Source organism: Thalassophryne amazonica, chromosome 1, assembly GCF_902500255.1.
Source record: "Thalassophryne amazonica chromosome 1, fThaAma1.1, whole genome shotgun sequence".
In the NCBI taxonomy this organism is placed as follows: domain Eukaryota; kingdom Metazoa; phylum Chordata; class Actinopteri; order Batrachoidiformes; family Batrachoididae; genus Thalassophryne; species Thalassophryne amazonica.
In genome coordinates, this window is record NC_047103.1 from 133,351,961 (window position 1) to 133,367,600 (window position 15,640).

Sequence of the window (15,640 nt, forward strand, 5' to 3'; positions counted from 1 at the left end):
TCACAGGTTCAGAAAAAATTTTGATCAAACAAAGCGCCAGTCTCTCAGCAACTTCTCAGACAAAGGAATTCTGACGAGGGGCTGGACGACTCCTCCCACAAGGAGTGCTCACAGGCGAATGACGTCACCGACAGGCGTGGAAAAACTCACGCATGTGCACGAGGGTTCAAGCATGTCTGACGTAAAAACATATGAATGAAATCCATGTAGTTTTTGAAAAAATAAAAAGGACCGATACTTTATGGACAGCCCTCGTATAACGTTCTCTTTACAGTGCAGAGCCATCCAAATGTAGCAATAAGCACAAATAAAAAAAGAGAAAGTAATCAGGTTTGTGTTGCCCTAAACAGTGACCACAATTTTAGTAAAGAAGCCTGTCACTTCAGAGTAACTAACCAAAGGAGTAACTACAGTTTTTCTGTTAAGCTACTCAGAAGCTGAAATTGAATTGTAATGTAACTCATTAAATAATAATTGAAAAATCAGAAAAATCATTAAACATTTTGCTATGAAAATAGGCTTTAGAAAGTCAAGGCTACAAGTGTAATGGAACCAACATCACAACACATTTTACATAAGTTTACTACACTGGAATCACAATGCCAGTCCCATATACTATGGGGTCACCACAGCAGATCAACCTTCTCCAGTACGGAACTTTTTTTCCTCAGCATGCCCCTCTTTATATAACTCCAGACTAGCAGGGATAACAAACCTAATTTGCAAGTTTAGAACCATAGATAGAACATGCAACTCTACACAGAAAGGAATAGGGTCTTGGTGGACTTGAACCAAGTACCTTCTTGCTGTGAGATCAGTGTAACCATTAAATAACATGCAATATTAATACAGAACTAAATACACTACAGAATTCAATTTCGACTCACTAAAAACATTAAAAATGCACAAGGTTTGATAATTACAGGAAAACTATTTTGTTCCCTTCTATTCTTCACTGAACATCTGAGTTGTGGATGTCAGATTTATTAAAACAATTTTCTGATGTTAAATCATTTATTTGAGATTAATATCATAAAGAAACTTTAAGATGCAGATCTACTGATTACACTCTCTGAACAGGTAAATCTTTAAAACACACAAATATCTGTTTAATTCAAAAAATAAAACACACATTTACACTAAACCATGATCACTCACCATGCAGAAATATTTCCTGCCAACACAATGTGTTAGGGCCACTGTTATCACACAACCAAAATCAGAAATTTGACAAAGTCACACCAATCACCAAGTCACACCAAGCCACAACAAAAAACACACTATATGGACACAGGGGCTTATAATCACAGATTAGGATAGGACCTCCACACCACACTATGATTTTGGGATGATAACCACCCAGGCAGACAACCAATCCATCCCCACCTGCCAAAGTTAAGCATCTACTCGCAGCAGTCTGATGAAAAGTGGACATCTTCGTGGCCTTCTCCAGCCACTACAGTCTTCAACACTGATGCACCTGTGTGCAAGACAGATATAACTAGTCACTAGTTAGTGTACAAGTCTCAGCAATATTGTGAGATTGGAAGCACCAGGACCCGAAAGACTTTGTTGTCTGGCAAAAGTAACTGCATCAGCAAAGTTCACGCCAGCCTCAAGATTCCAGAAGCTCTTCCCAAATGGAGATGAGTGACTCTATGAACTAGTTAAACACTTCCACCATAACCAGATAAACACATGATGGCAGAGTCCAGGAAGTCATTAGATCTTTTGATCAGCGACAGTTGCTATGGCAGACACTTCAGTTCTTCGCTCAGATTCTCAAGTGTTGAACTCAGGGCGTCCACTGATTTCACAGAGGTGACAACATCGTCTGTGAAGCCAAAGCTAATAAGCCTTTCCTCACGAACAGGGACACCTAAGCTGCTGGTGTCACCAAACCCTACCTAGCACCCAGTCCGTGCAAGTAAAAGAACAGAGGCGGAACCAGAGCACCTCCCTGATGAACGCCAAAATTCACTGGGAAACAGTCAAGAGTTTCTGCCCCCGTGCTCCTCAGCACTCACAGGCTGGTTATGTTGTCCAGCAATGTCATGGAGATCCAGAACATTGTAAGGATCCTCAAAGAGCAGCCTGGTCAAATGAATCAAATACTCAGAGGACCATTTAAAAAGAAAAAGGGGTGGGGGGGATTACTGACCTAACATCAACACAACTATTTAAACGCATTACATTTTACATTAGATTTATTTCCCATCAACAGTAGCCCTAATACAAGAAATAAAAATAATATTTACCACCACCCTTTTCTTTAAACACATTACACAGTAATGAACACTTGGACGTGTTTCACTGAAACAACCGACATCTGCCTCGTTTTGGCAAATATTTTCGATTTAGACTGGACTGTCTGACTGACAGCGTTTCTGAACTTCAGTTAAAGCTGAAGACATTTTCCTTTCAGGATTTTCTGCACCTGGAAGAAAACAAATATCAGCGCATCACTTCTATTTCTCCAAAGTTAATGATTTTCATTTGGCTCAAATGTTCCTGACATTTTTCATACTTTACCTTTTTACCGGTGAGGCCTGGAGGCACCAGGTGACATGGCAGCTCCCTTTCTAAGTTTCTGGCCATAGGATCGGCACCTCTTCTGACCAGCAACTCCACTGCTTCCACTTGGTGCTCATGGTTTCTTAATGCGCAGACAAGATGCAGCGCCGTGTTTCCACTGAACGTCTGAAAAAACACGTTATAAGCTGTTGTATGAATCATGTCTGTTGGGCTCAACACATCTGAAGTGGAATTATATTCAAAGAAATAATACAAACTGTTTCTACAGAATACATATGGAAAAGGTGACCCAGTGTCAAACGTCCAACCTGATCTCACGGCAAGTCGTGCTTCAGCAGCACAAAATATACATTAATCTATTCGTTTGTGATATTGTGACGAAAAGCACCTCATTTTCGTCATGGCAGCATAAATTCATTTTCATTCATTTCGTGATGGCTGCACAAAATTAAAAGTGAAGTGGGGGGGGGGGTCGGGGTGGTTATGGTTAGGGTGGGGGGAAGGAGTAAGATTAGGTTATGGTTAAGGTTTCGGTTGGGGGCATGATTAGGGTTAGGAATAGTGAGTTAGAAAAAAGGTCCGTCACGAAAATTTGACTAATTTCGTCACTGGAGCATGAAAAAACGTGAGACTGGGCTGCAAACGTCACACACCATATCATCTCTGAAATAATCCATTTTTCATGTCAAGTCTATTATTTTCTTGGAACCAAACCGTAACAGACACTGTAAAAAATGTCCGTGAAAATTACAGTGAAAAACTGTGAAATGGCAACAGGAATAAACCGTAAAGCAAGAAGAAGCTTACTGTTGTAGACTAAACATTGAATTACCATAAATTTAAAAACTGTCAAAAATGTTATTTTTAATTGTTTTAACATGTGAAATATATGGTGAAAAGCTGAAATGGTGATACCATTGGACAGTCATATTAAAAATAGCACATTACTGTATTATTCACGGAATATCACCCAAGTCATCCAGAGGCATACATTTTTAACTTATGGTTCAAATTTTAACCTACTCATTTTGGACAAGTTATTTAAAATTACTGTCATGTCTGAAGTTTTATAAAGTGAAAATATCAGATATATGTTTTCGTTTTAAAGTAATGTGCTAATTTTTAAGAACCAATCAGTGTTTAGCAGAGGCACTTTTACCCAGAATGCTTTGCGGTCTGTGTTTGTTACAAAACTGTTATGTGGGCCGCTGAAGAGGAGGTACTGCTGGCCCACCACCACCAGAGGGCGCCCTGCTTGGAGTGCGGGCTCCAAGCACGAGAGGGCACCAGACCCAGAAGAAGTGACAGCTGTCATTCATCACACCAGCTGTCACTCATTTACACCACTACATAAGCCGGACTGCAACTCCACCTCCCTGCCGAGAAATCAACTACCGAAGAGGTAATATTCTCTGCTGTGATTATTCATTATTATAACAGTGTTCTGTGTGCAGCCGTGTTCCTGCGGGCTCTATCTGAAGCTGGGTTTGCGGATAGTGGGAGTGCAACGGTCCTCGCCTCTCACTCCATCCAGGGAAGAGACTAGCGGGAGCTGCACGGGTGAAATTGTTTCTGGAGGTGGAGGTTTCCCCTCCTAACTGAGTGCAGACTGTGGATTACTGAGTGTGCGAATTCACACTCATCCATCCTGTCTTTGTTTTCTGCCAGCAGTACCAGGGTCAACAACCGAAGACAGAGGCCACCTGGGGACTCGGGACTTGGCAGCTCCGGTGTTCTTCAGGCTGTTGGTGGTGGAAGCCGTGTGGGACATGGCTCATCTCTCGTCGGGGGTCTTCTATCTTCGAGCCTGTCCACACGTCACCTGGTGTTAATTGTCTATTCATATCTTGTGTTTAGTTGTGTGTTGTCACAACATTAAATTGTTACTTATTGGCTTATTCATTGTCCGTTCCTTTGCGCCCCCTGTTGTGGGTCCGTGCTACGACACCTTCCCAACAGGATTTCTCGGCCACTCGTCATGGATTCCGAGGGGCGTCAACCCGAGCTTGAACGGCCAATGGAAGAGCCAGGAGCGCAGGCGTCGGCGGGAGGCGTGTTGAGTGAGCTGCAGCAGATTTTAACTGCCTTCACGGCTCGGCTGGATTTGGTGACCGAGCAGAATGTTCTCCTTAACCGGAGGGTGGAGGCTCTCACCGCCAGGGTGGAAGCGCGTGATCAGGGCGCTACTGCAGCCACTCCTCTTGCTGGTCCTGGGCCCGTAACAGACGTTCCACTGGTCGTTCAACGACCCCCCCCACCGTCCCCTGAAGCATACATAAGCCCTCCGGAACCGTACGGAGGCTGTGTGGAGACGTGCGCAGACTTCCTCATGCAGTGTTCGCTCGTCTTTTCACAGCGTCCTGTCATGTACGAGTCAGACGCCAGCCGGGTGGCTTATGTTATTAATCTGCTTCGAGGAGAGGCACGCGCCTGGGCTACGGCGCTTTGGGAGCAGAATTCACGGCTCCTAACGTCTTATGCTGGGTTTGTACGGGAGTTCAAACAAGTTTTTGACCATCCCAACAGAGGCGAGACCGCTTCGAGCGTGCTGCTGTCAATGAGACAGGGGCGTCGCAGCGCAGCCGAGTATGCAGTCGACTTCCGCATCGCGGCAGCAAGGTCCGGCTGGAATAACGTTGCGCTCTGCGCCGCCTTCGTAAATGGACTGTCTCCGGTCCTGAAGGAGCACCTGCTGGCTAAGGAGGAACCGCGGGATTTTGACGGGCTTGTCAATTTGGTTATACGCTTAGACACCCGTTTGAATGAGCATCGTCGGGAGCAGGCCGGGGGGCGTGACCGGGCACGAGCCGTCCCTCCCCCTTCCGGTTCCGAAAGGGTGACGTCGTCCCCACGCTTCACTGCCAGAGGGCTCCGTGTGGCTACAGCTCCCCCTGCTGAGGAGGCTATGGACACGAGCAGGGCCAAAGTAAAGACAAACGTCAGCCAAAGGAGTACCACGATCTCGCTGACGTCTTCAGCAAAGATCTGGCGCTCACTCTTCCCCCGCACCGACCGTACGATTGTGCCATCGATTTGGTCCCGGGCGCTGAGTACCCGTCCAGTAGGTTGTACAACCTCTCACGTCCGGAACGTGAATCAATGGAGACCTACATCCGGGACTCTTTAGCTGCCGGGCTGATCCGGAACTCCACCTCCCCGATGGGTGCTGGTTTCTTTTTTGTGGGCAAAAAGGACGGCAGACTCCGTCCATGCATTGATTACAGAGGGCTGAACGAGATCACGGTTCGCAACCGATACCCGTTACCTCTGTTGGATTCAGTGTTCACGCCCCTGCATGGAGCCCAAATTTTCACGAAATTAGATCTTAGAAACGCGTACCACCTGGTTCGGATCCGGAAGGGAGACGAATGGAAGACGGCATTTAACACCCCGTTAGGTCACTTTGAGTACCTGGTCATGCCGTTCGGTCTCACTAACGCCCCGCGACGTTCCAAGCTTTGGTAAATGACGTCTTGCGGGACTTCCTGCATCGGTTCGTCTTCGTATATCTGGACGATATACTCATCTTTTCCCCGGACCCTGAGACCCATGTCCAGCATGTACGTCAGGTCCTACAGCGGTTGTTGGAGAACCGGCTGTTTGTGAAGGGCGAGAAGTGCGAGTTCCACTGCACTTCTTTGTCCTTCCTGGGGTTTATCATCTCCTCCAACTCCGTCGCCCCTGATCCGGCCAAGGTTGCGGCGGTGAGAGATTGGCCCCAACCAACAAGCCGCAGGAAACTGCAGCAGTTCCTCGGCTTTGCAAATTTCTACAGGAGGTTCATTAAAGGCTACAGTTAGGTAGTTAGCCCCCTGACTGCCCTGACCTCCACCAAGGTCCCCTTCACCTGGTCGGATCGGTGCGAAGCCGCATTCAAGGAGTTGAAACGCCGGTTCTCGACTGCACCAGTTCTGGTGCAGCCTGATCCTGATCGCCAGTACATAGTGGAAGTGGACGCCTCTGACTCAGGGATAGGAGCCGTGCTGTCCCAGAGCGTGGAGGCTGATAAGGTTCTCCATCCTTGTGCCTATTTCTCCCGCAGGTTGACCCCAGCTGAACGGAACTATGACGTCGGCAATCGGGAGTTCCTCGCGGTGAAGGAGGCTCTTGAAGAGTGGAGACACCTGCTGGAGAGGGCGTCGTTGCCTTTCATGGTTTTCACAGACCATCGGAACCTGGAGTACATCCGGACCGCCAAGCGGCTGAACCCCAGGCAAGCCCGCTGGTCTCTGTTCTTCGGGCGCTTTGACTTCCGGATCACGTACCGCCCCGGGACCAAAAACCAAAAATCGGATGCGTTGTCCCGGGTGCACGAAGAAGAAGCCAAAGCGGGGCTGTCGAACCCCACCGAGACCATTATCCCCGAGTCCACTATCGTGGCCTCCCTCAACAGGGACGTGGAGAAGACCGTCCGGGAGGCCCTGGCAAGGAGCCCGGACCCGGGGACCGGCCCCAAGAACAGAATGTACATCCCACCAGAGGCCAGAGCTGCCGTATTGGACTTCTGTCACGGATCCAAGCTCTCCTGTCATCCCGGAGTGCGTAGGACCGTGGCAGTGGTCCAGCAGCGCTTCTGGTGGGCATCCCTGGAAACCGACGTTCGGGACTACGTCCAGGCCTGTACCATCTGCGCCAGGGGCAAGGCAGACCATCGAAAGACCTCGGGACTCCTCCAACCCCTGCCGGTGCCTCACCGCCCCTGGTCTCACATCGGCCTGGACTTCATCACGGGTCTCCCGCCGTCCCAGGGAAACACCATCATTCTCACGATAGTGGACCGGTTCTCCAAGGCGGCCCACTTCGTGGCCCTCCCGAAGCTCCCGACGGCCCAGGAGACGGCAGACCTCCTGGTCCACCACGTCATGCGGCTGCATGGGATACCATCGGACATCGTATCAGATCATGGTCCCCAGTTCTCTTCGCAGGTTTGGAGGAGTTTCTGTAAGGAGCTGGGGGCCACCGTGAGTCTCTCGTCCGGGTACCACCCCCAGACAAACGGCCAGGCAGAGCGGGCTAACCAGGAGTTGGAGCAGGCCCTTCACTGCGTCACCTCCGCGCCCCCGGTGGCCTGGAGTCACCATCTGGCCTGGATCGAGTATGCCCATAACAGCCAAGTCTCGTCTGCTACCGGCCTCTCCCTTTTGAGGCATGTTTGGGGTACCAGCCCCCATTGTTCCCGCTGGTGGAGGGAGAGGTCGGTGTGCCCTCGGTCCAGGCCCACCTCAGGAGGTGCCGCCGGGTGTGGCGGACCGCCCGCTTTGCCCTGTTAAAGGCCCGGACGAGGGCCAAGACCCATGCGGACCGCCGGCGTTCCCTGGCCCCCACATACCAGCCCGGGCAGGAGGTGTGGCTTTCGACAAAGGACATCCCTCTTTGTGTGGACTCCCCGAAGTTGAAGGACAGATTCATAAGACCCTTCAAAATCCTCAAGATCATCAACCCGGCCACAGTGAAGCTCCAACTCCCAGCTTCACTGCGGATCCACCCTGTGTTCCATGTGTCCCGCCTCAAGCCACACCACACCTCGCTACTCTGTGCTCCTGGACCTACGCCGCCCTCCTGCCCGGCTCATTGACGGGGAGCCTGCTTGGACAGTCCGCAGGCTCCTGGACGTCCGTCGTAAGGGCCCGGGGGTTCCAACATCTGGTGGACTGGGAGGGGTCATGGACCTGAAGAACGCTCCTGGGTGAAAAGGACTTCATCCTGGACCCGCGCCCTCCTGGCCGATTTTTACAAGAGACACCCAGACAAGCCTGGTCGGGCGCCAGGAGGCGCCCGTTGAGGGGGGGGTCCTGTTATGTGGGCCGCTGAAAAGGAGGTACTGCTGCCCCACCACCACCAGAGAGCGCCCTGCTTGGAGTGCGGGCTCCAAGCACGAGAGGGCGCCAGACCCAGAAGAAGTGACAGCTGTCACTCATCACACCAGCTGTCACTCATTTACACCACTACATAAGCCGGACTGCAACTCCACCTCCCCGCCGAGAAATCAACTACCGAAGAGGTAATATTCTCTGCTGTGATTATTCATTATTATAACAGTGTTCTGTGTGCAGCCGTGTTCCTGCGGGCTCTATCTGAAGCTGGGTTTGCGGATAGTGGGAGTGCAACGGTCCTCGCCTCTCACTCCATCCAGGGAAGAGACTAGCGGGAGCTGCACGGGTGAAAGTGTTTCTGGAGGTGGAGGTTTCCCCTCCTAACTGAGTGCAGACTGTGGATTACTGAGTGTGCGAATTCACACTCATCCATCCTGTCTTTGTTTTCTGCCAGCAGTACCAGGGTCGACAGCCGAAGACAGAGGCCACCTGGGGACTCGGGACTTGGCGGCTCCGGTGTTCTTCAGGCCGTTGGTGGTGGAAGCCGTGTGGGACACGGCTCATCTCTCATCGGGGGTCTTCTATCTTCGAGCCTGCCCACACGTCACCTGGTGTTAATTGTCTAGTCATATCTTGTGTGTTTAGTTGTGTGTTGTCACAACATTAAATTGTTACTTATTGGCTTATTCATTGTCCGTTCCTTTGCGCCCCCTGTTGTGGGTCCGTGCTACGACACCTTCCCAACAAAAACCTCAGAATGAATGCATTATTCAACATTAAAAGATATATGTTATATTTTAACTTTGTACAAATGACAGAATTGACATTAATGGAGTTATTCTATCAGTATTTTCACAAAACCATAAGTTAGTATGACTTTATTTTTCAAGACCTCTGCCTGACTGGAGCATTATGATTAGTAGAGAGCTGATTTTGTGGGTGCTCTCAGGATTTGTCTGTACAGCTTCCTACAGGGAGTAGTATGGTCAAACATGGAAATACTGGCTCATTCTTTGGGTCTTTAGTCGCTTTTGATGCTTTCAAAAGTGATCGTGTTAAAAGTCAATTTCAGCTTCTTAGTAATTGCAAATGTACCAGAAAAAACACTGAAATTTATCGATTATCTGTAACTTCTGATATGTTTTTGTGCTGTTGTTTTTAGCAGGAATAAACCATAAAACAGGGTAATAAATTATGTTGCATGGCTAGAAATTCACTTTAAAAGCAAAGGGTTTATACTGGGAATTGAACAGTCATACCGTCAAGGCATAAATAATTGTGCTGTTGTTTTAACAGAAATTGACCATAAAATAGGACAATAAATGCTGTGGAATGGATAGTATTTCACTTAAAAAGCAACAAGGTTACATTGTGAATTGTACAGCTATACCATGAGCCTATATACAATTTCACCGTTATTTAACAGTAATTCATCTTTATGGAACATTTTCAAACTGTTGTTTTTACAAGTGTTAATATACCTTACCGTGAAGCCATATACAATATCACTGTATTTTTTATGGTGAAAAAATGGCAACCACAGCTGCCAGTTTTTCACCGTAAATTTGACAAGATTTTTTTACAATGGACATCTTGTTGAGGGACTTTGCATTTACAGAAGATCCAGATTGTATCTTCATCATTTACAGGGTGCCAACAAAGAATGTGTCAACATTAGAAATGAAATCTTCCCCTTTTTTAACAGGAAGAAACTCAGAGTTGAACTGAACTCAATGGAAGGGCAGTCTGCAGCGACCGTCACATCGGAATGTTATTTATCCTTCAATATCAAGCCAAGAAAAGATCTGACCTTGTCATTCAGGATGCACAGTGAAGACGGCTGGTCCAGGAAAAGCTGCAGCAGCTCCAAGTTTGCCTCCTCAGAGGCAAAGTGCAGTGACGTCCTTCCACACTTCAGATCCTGTGGGAGCCAAACAAACATGAAAACCATGGTGACCAGAGGAGGCAGAGGTGGAACGAAGTCACTGTCAAGTCATCAATCTGCAAGTCCCAAGTCAAGTCTCAGATCAGCTTGCAAACAAATGGTGGTCATTATGACTTGAGACTTGACTTGGGACTTGCTGATTCATGACTTGAGATTGACTTGATGGTGACTTTGTCTAACCTCTGAGAGGAGGCGCTCACTCAAACCAGTCTCAGTGTTATGTTGGACCAGCATTCACTGCTGTCAATGTGCATGACTTATTAAATGTTTGCATGTGAACATGCATGCAAACACCATAGCACTTGCAAAAAAAAAAAAAAAGATAAAGAGATTCCGAACAGCGTGCACTGAGGATTGTTTTTTAAATGTGCATAATTGCACGTATTGTTCATTGTGCATGTTTGCCTTCATGAACAATGAACATGCAATTTGGGTTTGTCCACCAGATTGCACAAATTTGTGGAAGGGAACATGCACATTTGAACCTTTATTTAACCACGTTAGACCCATTGAGATCGAGCTCTCTTTTGCAAGAGAGACCTGGACAATTATAAAGTTTCCAATTCACCTAACCTGCATGTCTTTGGATGCTCACATAGGTGAGGGTTGCGCACGCAACACAATTTATCAATGTCAAAAGGAAATTTAGCAGCATTACTTTATGCCACTTGACAAATTGCTGTTTCAGAATGTTGTTCCTGTCATGATTTGTCTTGGATCTGGGCTCATGTCCTGTTTTTTTTTTGTGACTTTTGTCCTTGCTTTTCTGTTTATCATGATTTCAGTCCCTGGTTATATGTATCTGGCCAATGTATTTTAGTCACTTGTTAAGTCTTGCTTGGTTTTGTTCTGAGTATCTCTTTTTTGTGCATATTACTTTTGTCATTGGTTTTATGCTCTGTTTATCACTTATTTTCTGGGTAGTCATTAGTTGTATTTTCTGTTGCCACTTGTTGGTCCCATTCTAGTGTGGTCTCTGCCTTTATTTTCTTGTTGATCACTGTCTTATGTTGGTACTCTTTTCTTTTCTTCTTCTCTGTGTTAGGTTTTCAGTTTTTATCACAGTTGGTTGGGGTTTGACTTTCAGTCACTGAGTCTGTTTCTTTTAGTCACGCCCACCTGTCACTGTACTCCTGCCTCACCTCTGTCTTATCTGACCACGCCGCTTTCCAGCACTTTCCCTGACACCTGTCTTGTTTTCCTAATTACTGCACCTGTTATTTAAACCCCTCACTTTCTCCACTCCCTGCCAGTCCGTTGTGCTTTCTAGTTCATGTTCCAGGCCTTTCTCTTGCTCTGTTTTGCTCTACAGTGTTCTTGACCGTGTTCTCGCCTCAGCCCATGACCATTGCTGCCTTGTGTTTTGACCAGTGCATGTTTTTTGACCTCGCCTTAGCCTGACGCCTGCCTGTACTGCCGCCTCTCTGACTGTCTACTTGTGTACCGAATCCCTGCCTGCCTTTTTGAGATAAAGCCTTTTTACTATCACACCAGTCTCTGTGAGTTTTGCAACCCTTTTTACTATCACACCTGTCCCTGTGAGTTTTGCATTTGCGTCCATCCACCTTCTGTGCCATACCTAGTCTGATCCTGACAGTTCCAGTAACAGAGAGGCTGGCACCTCCTCATACAAAGAATCTAAAAAAAATATTTCAACAGATGAGGTTTATTTTATGCTTGTGTCATGAAGAATAAATATCCCCATGCGTAACAGGTGTATCATAGTTCTGTGCTATTCTGCACTAAGCACAAAACACATTTTAGTGAGACACCTTATCATTACTCGGGCAGCACGGTGACTTAGTGGTTAGCACTGTTGCCTCACAGCAAGAAAGTTATGGGATTGATTCCCACCTGTGGTTTTTCTGTGTGGAGTTTGCATGTTCTCCCCATGTCTGCGTGGGTTTCCTCCAGGTGCTCCAGCTTCTTCACACATCAAAAGACATGCAGGTTAGATGGACTGAAAACTTTAAATTGACCGAAAGTGTGTGCACACAGGATGCACAGCATGTGAACATGCTCATAAGCTGGCTATTAAACCAAACAACAAACCCCTGCCCTGACACACACACACACACACACACACACACAATCTTTTTCCAACATTTAACATTTGTTCCATCCATGGCATTTAAGCAAAATGCTGAACTGTGTACACAGATATGTGGCAAGGTGAAATCCAGTTAAAATGTGTTCTACCTAGCTGTAACATAATGACACTTTGAGGCTCTGGTAGGTAGTCGAACAGCAGATTGCTCTCATGACCAATGCACTACCAGGTCAACCAAAGGGGAATCCCTAATAACTAAGCTATAACCAATTTCAATCTGGATTTGACCTTGCTAGTACAAACCTCCCCACTATTTTTTTGACCTTGTGCCAAAGTCACAGATGCATTTAAGCATTAAGAACATTCACCTGTAACTGGTACTATATATGGTCATCTGCCACTTCCTGCCAGCAACAGCAACTGTAACTAAGCAACATATGTATGTGGCTCCGGTAGGGTTCTGACTCTAGATCCCTCCCTCTCAAGGCCAATCCACTACCAGGTCAGCCAAAGGAGAATCCCCACTAACCAAACGAGTAGGAACATATTTCAGGGTGGAATTCACTTTGCTACATTTTTGGTACTAGGATTCTTTGGAGGATCCTTGGGTACCGCTGGCATGACTTGTGTCAGAAAACGGTTACTTCAGGACACTCGGATGAGGAGTATCACTTGTATTGTGAACAAGCATTAGCGCTGACATTTTTCTTGACATGATCCAGCACACAAGTGCCTCATTGTTGAGGACAACAGCAGCTGGAGAAGGCCAAGGGGTCGCTCACATTTCACCTAGCTACAGCAGACAGAATGAGACATAGGTGGCTTCGAACCGAGGACCTTGTTTTGTAGTCTTCTTGTAATTTGTCTTCTCCTCCTTGTTATGATGGACCTAATGACAATACATAAATACCAACCCTTGTCCCAGAAGAGGCACCCATGTGCAACAGCATCTTAACACATTCACTGTAGGTCTGTTTCTTCTGCAACAGCTTCACCGCCATGCATGATGACGGATCATCAAGGCTCCTCAGCTCTTTGACAATGACGTTGTGGGATAAGATGGCTGTGTGAAGTGGTGTAAAACCTGTAGAGACACCACAACTCTTCTTCAATCATTTATTCAGTGGAAACATGTTTCATAAGATGACATGAAACTTTGCTTATAGAATATTTTCATGCCACAACTCAAAATCTCTGGCAATATTTTCTGGACTATAATTCATGGTTCTTTTTTTTTTTTTAGTTTGACTGGTTTCTGTGACTTATATGTCAAAGCAACTCATGTGTCCAAAAATATACTGCATTATCATCTATCCAGCAGTGGGCACAGATAACCAAAAAATTAACTTCAATAACAGATAATCAGATAACTGAAAAGTTATCTTTGATAAAGATAAACCGATGAACCACCCAAAAATGTATCGGAAGTTACAGATAACCGATAAATTCCAGTATTGTCTCTAGTACATTTGCAACTGTTAACAAGCTGAATTTGAGTTTAAACACCACAATCGCTTTTGGAAGCATAAAAAGCGACAAAAGACCCAAACAATGAGTCAGCACTTCTACGTTTGAATATGCTGCCCCCCTTGTGGAAGCTACACGGCTACAGCACTGACACACCCTAAGAGCAGACACAAAGCCAGCTCTGTACCAGTCACAATGCTCCGGTCAGGCGGAGGTCTTGAAAAATAAAGGCATCCTGACTTATGGTTTTGTGTGAATACTGATAGAATAACTCCATTATTGTCAGTTCTGTCATTTGTACAAAGCTAAAATATAACATATATCTTTTAATGTTGAATAATGCACTAATTCTGAGGTTTTGTAACAAACACAGACAGATCGCAAAGAATTCTGGGTAAAAGTGCCTCTGCTAAAGGGTTGATTCTTTAACTATGGGCACTATTGGCCTTGTAAATGTAATTTCCACCACACCATTGCCTTACAATATAAAGCGCCTTGGGGCAACTGTTTGTTGTGATTTGGCGCTATATACATGTGCTCTGATGTCACTGTTTATCTCCATAGAAACTACCCAAACAATCTTTCATACAAACTGTTTAAAGGGACATTACAGTGTTGTGGTGGAAATTACAGCAATAGTGTGGGACAACTACATTTTGTTTAAAAAAATCACAACAGTTGTATGACATTGAATACCCCAATTATGTTTTGATTATTTTACTGATATTTTATTCAGAGATATTTTAAAACATTAGAAAAAACGTTTCTTTTCCATTCATTTTTATAATTGAAGATCAAAAGTCTGGGTGTGGGAGAAGCACAAAACGGCAATATTTGCATATAATGATGCTCAAAAAAAGTGAAAAAGCCATCATAGACTACTAGGACAAATTTCTTAACACAGTTTCATTGTAAAGATAACTATAAAAGTGTGAAATTTCCCCTTTTTTACTGTTTTTCATACAATATGATCAAAGGACATAATAAGTGCCCGTAGTCTAAGAATCACCCAAACACTGATTGGTTCATTCATTCATTCATTATGTAAACCAACACATTAATGTGACGTGTGTCATGTGTTGGTGTTTACAGATAAATGTGCTTTTGTAAAATATTCCATTTTTTATTTGTAAAAACAAGCATTTTTATGGAGCCCTGGAAGTGTCATCGCAAAATGTTTTGCATGTGGAGAGAATGTGCACTCATTTTATTAGTGCCGTGCGCACATTTTATGATGATGTAAAACGTGCACTCAATATTGTGTTGGCACATAAATGTTGGCTTTACACTGTGCAAGTTTTGGCCCTTTTTCAGATGATTTTCATTTGTGTGAGAAATTTTTGGACCGAGTTTCAGGTTAATCGTGTTAATGCGTGTCCTGCATCGTGTAGTGTACATGGAGTAACAAGCTGCGTTCAACATCTCACGACCACCTCCTGATTGCCGATCGTATGGTCGAATGAAAATCAAACCTGTTTGATATTATTCTGGTCTGGCTGCAGAAGAGCTACAAGCATCCAACCGCTCGCACTGTGCATGTGCAAACACCACAGAGCTGTCTTGTAATGGTTTTTGCTGTTGTTGTTTTGTTTTTAAACTTAATTTGTAAAAAAAAAAAAAAAAAAAAAAAAAAAAAAAAGCCATTTTGCAAAGCCAAAAAGTTGATTTGACAACCATCTCATATAACTGGGGTCAAAATAAATAGAACACTGCCATCTACTGATGCCCAGACGCTTAGTACTTAGGGAAAATACTGCCATGAACACTACTGGCCAGTAGATGGCAGTAGAGGCCTTGAAAACGTGCCAAAACAAAATTCCAGATAATCCG

At 45.6% G+C, this 15,640-nt stretch overlaps 1 protein-coding gene across 1 annotated transcript in view; it reads right to left on the reverse strand.

The window, feature by feature from the left end:
- Nucleotides 1-218: 218 nt before the first annotated feature.
- The window catches only part of nfkbiz (nuclear factor of kappa light polypeptide gene enhancer in B-cells inhibitor, zeta), a 55,515-nt gene continuing 40,093 nt past the window's right edge, over nucleotides 219-15,640 (reverse strand). Inside the window, exons 7-10 of the mRNA XM_034174915.1 lie at nucleotides 13,258-13,427; nucleotides 10,159-10,269; nucleotides 2,533-2,700; nucleotides 219-2,437 (exon numbers count right to left, since the gene is read on the reverse strand). Of these exons, the coding sequence (XP_034030806.1) occupies nucleotides 2,399-2,437; nucleotides 2,533-2,700; nucleotides 10,159-10,269; nucleotides 13,258-13,427 (488 nt within the window). The 3' untranslated portion in view covers nucleotides 219-2,398. The remainder of the gene's footprint in view (nucleotides 2,438-2,532; nucleotides 2,701-10,158; nucleotides 10,270-13,257; nucleotides 13,428-15,640) is intronic.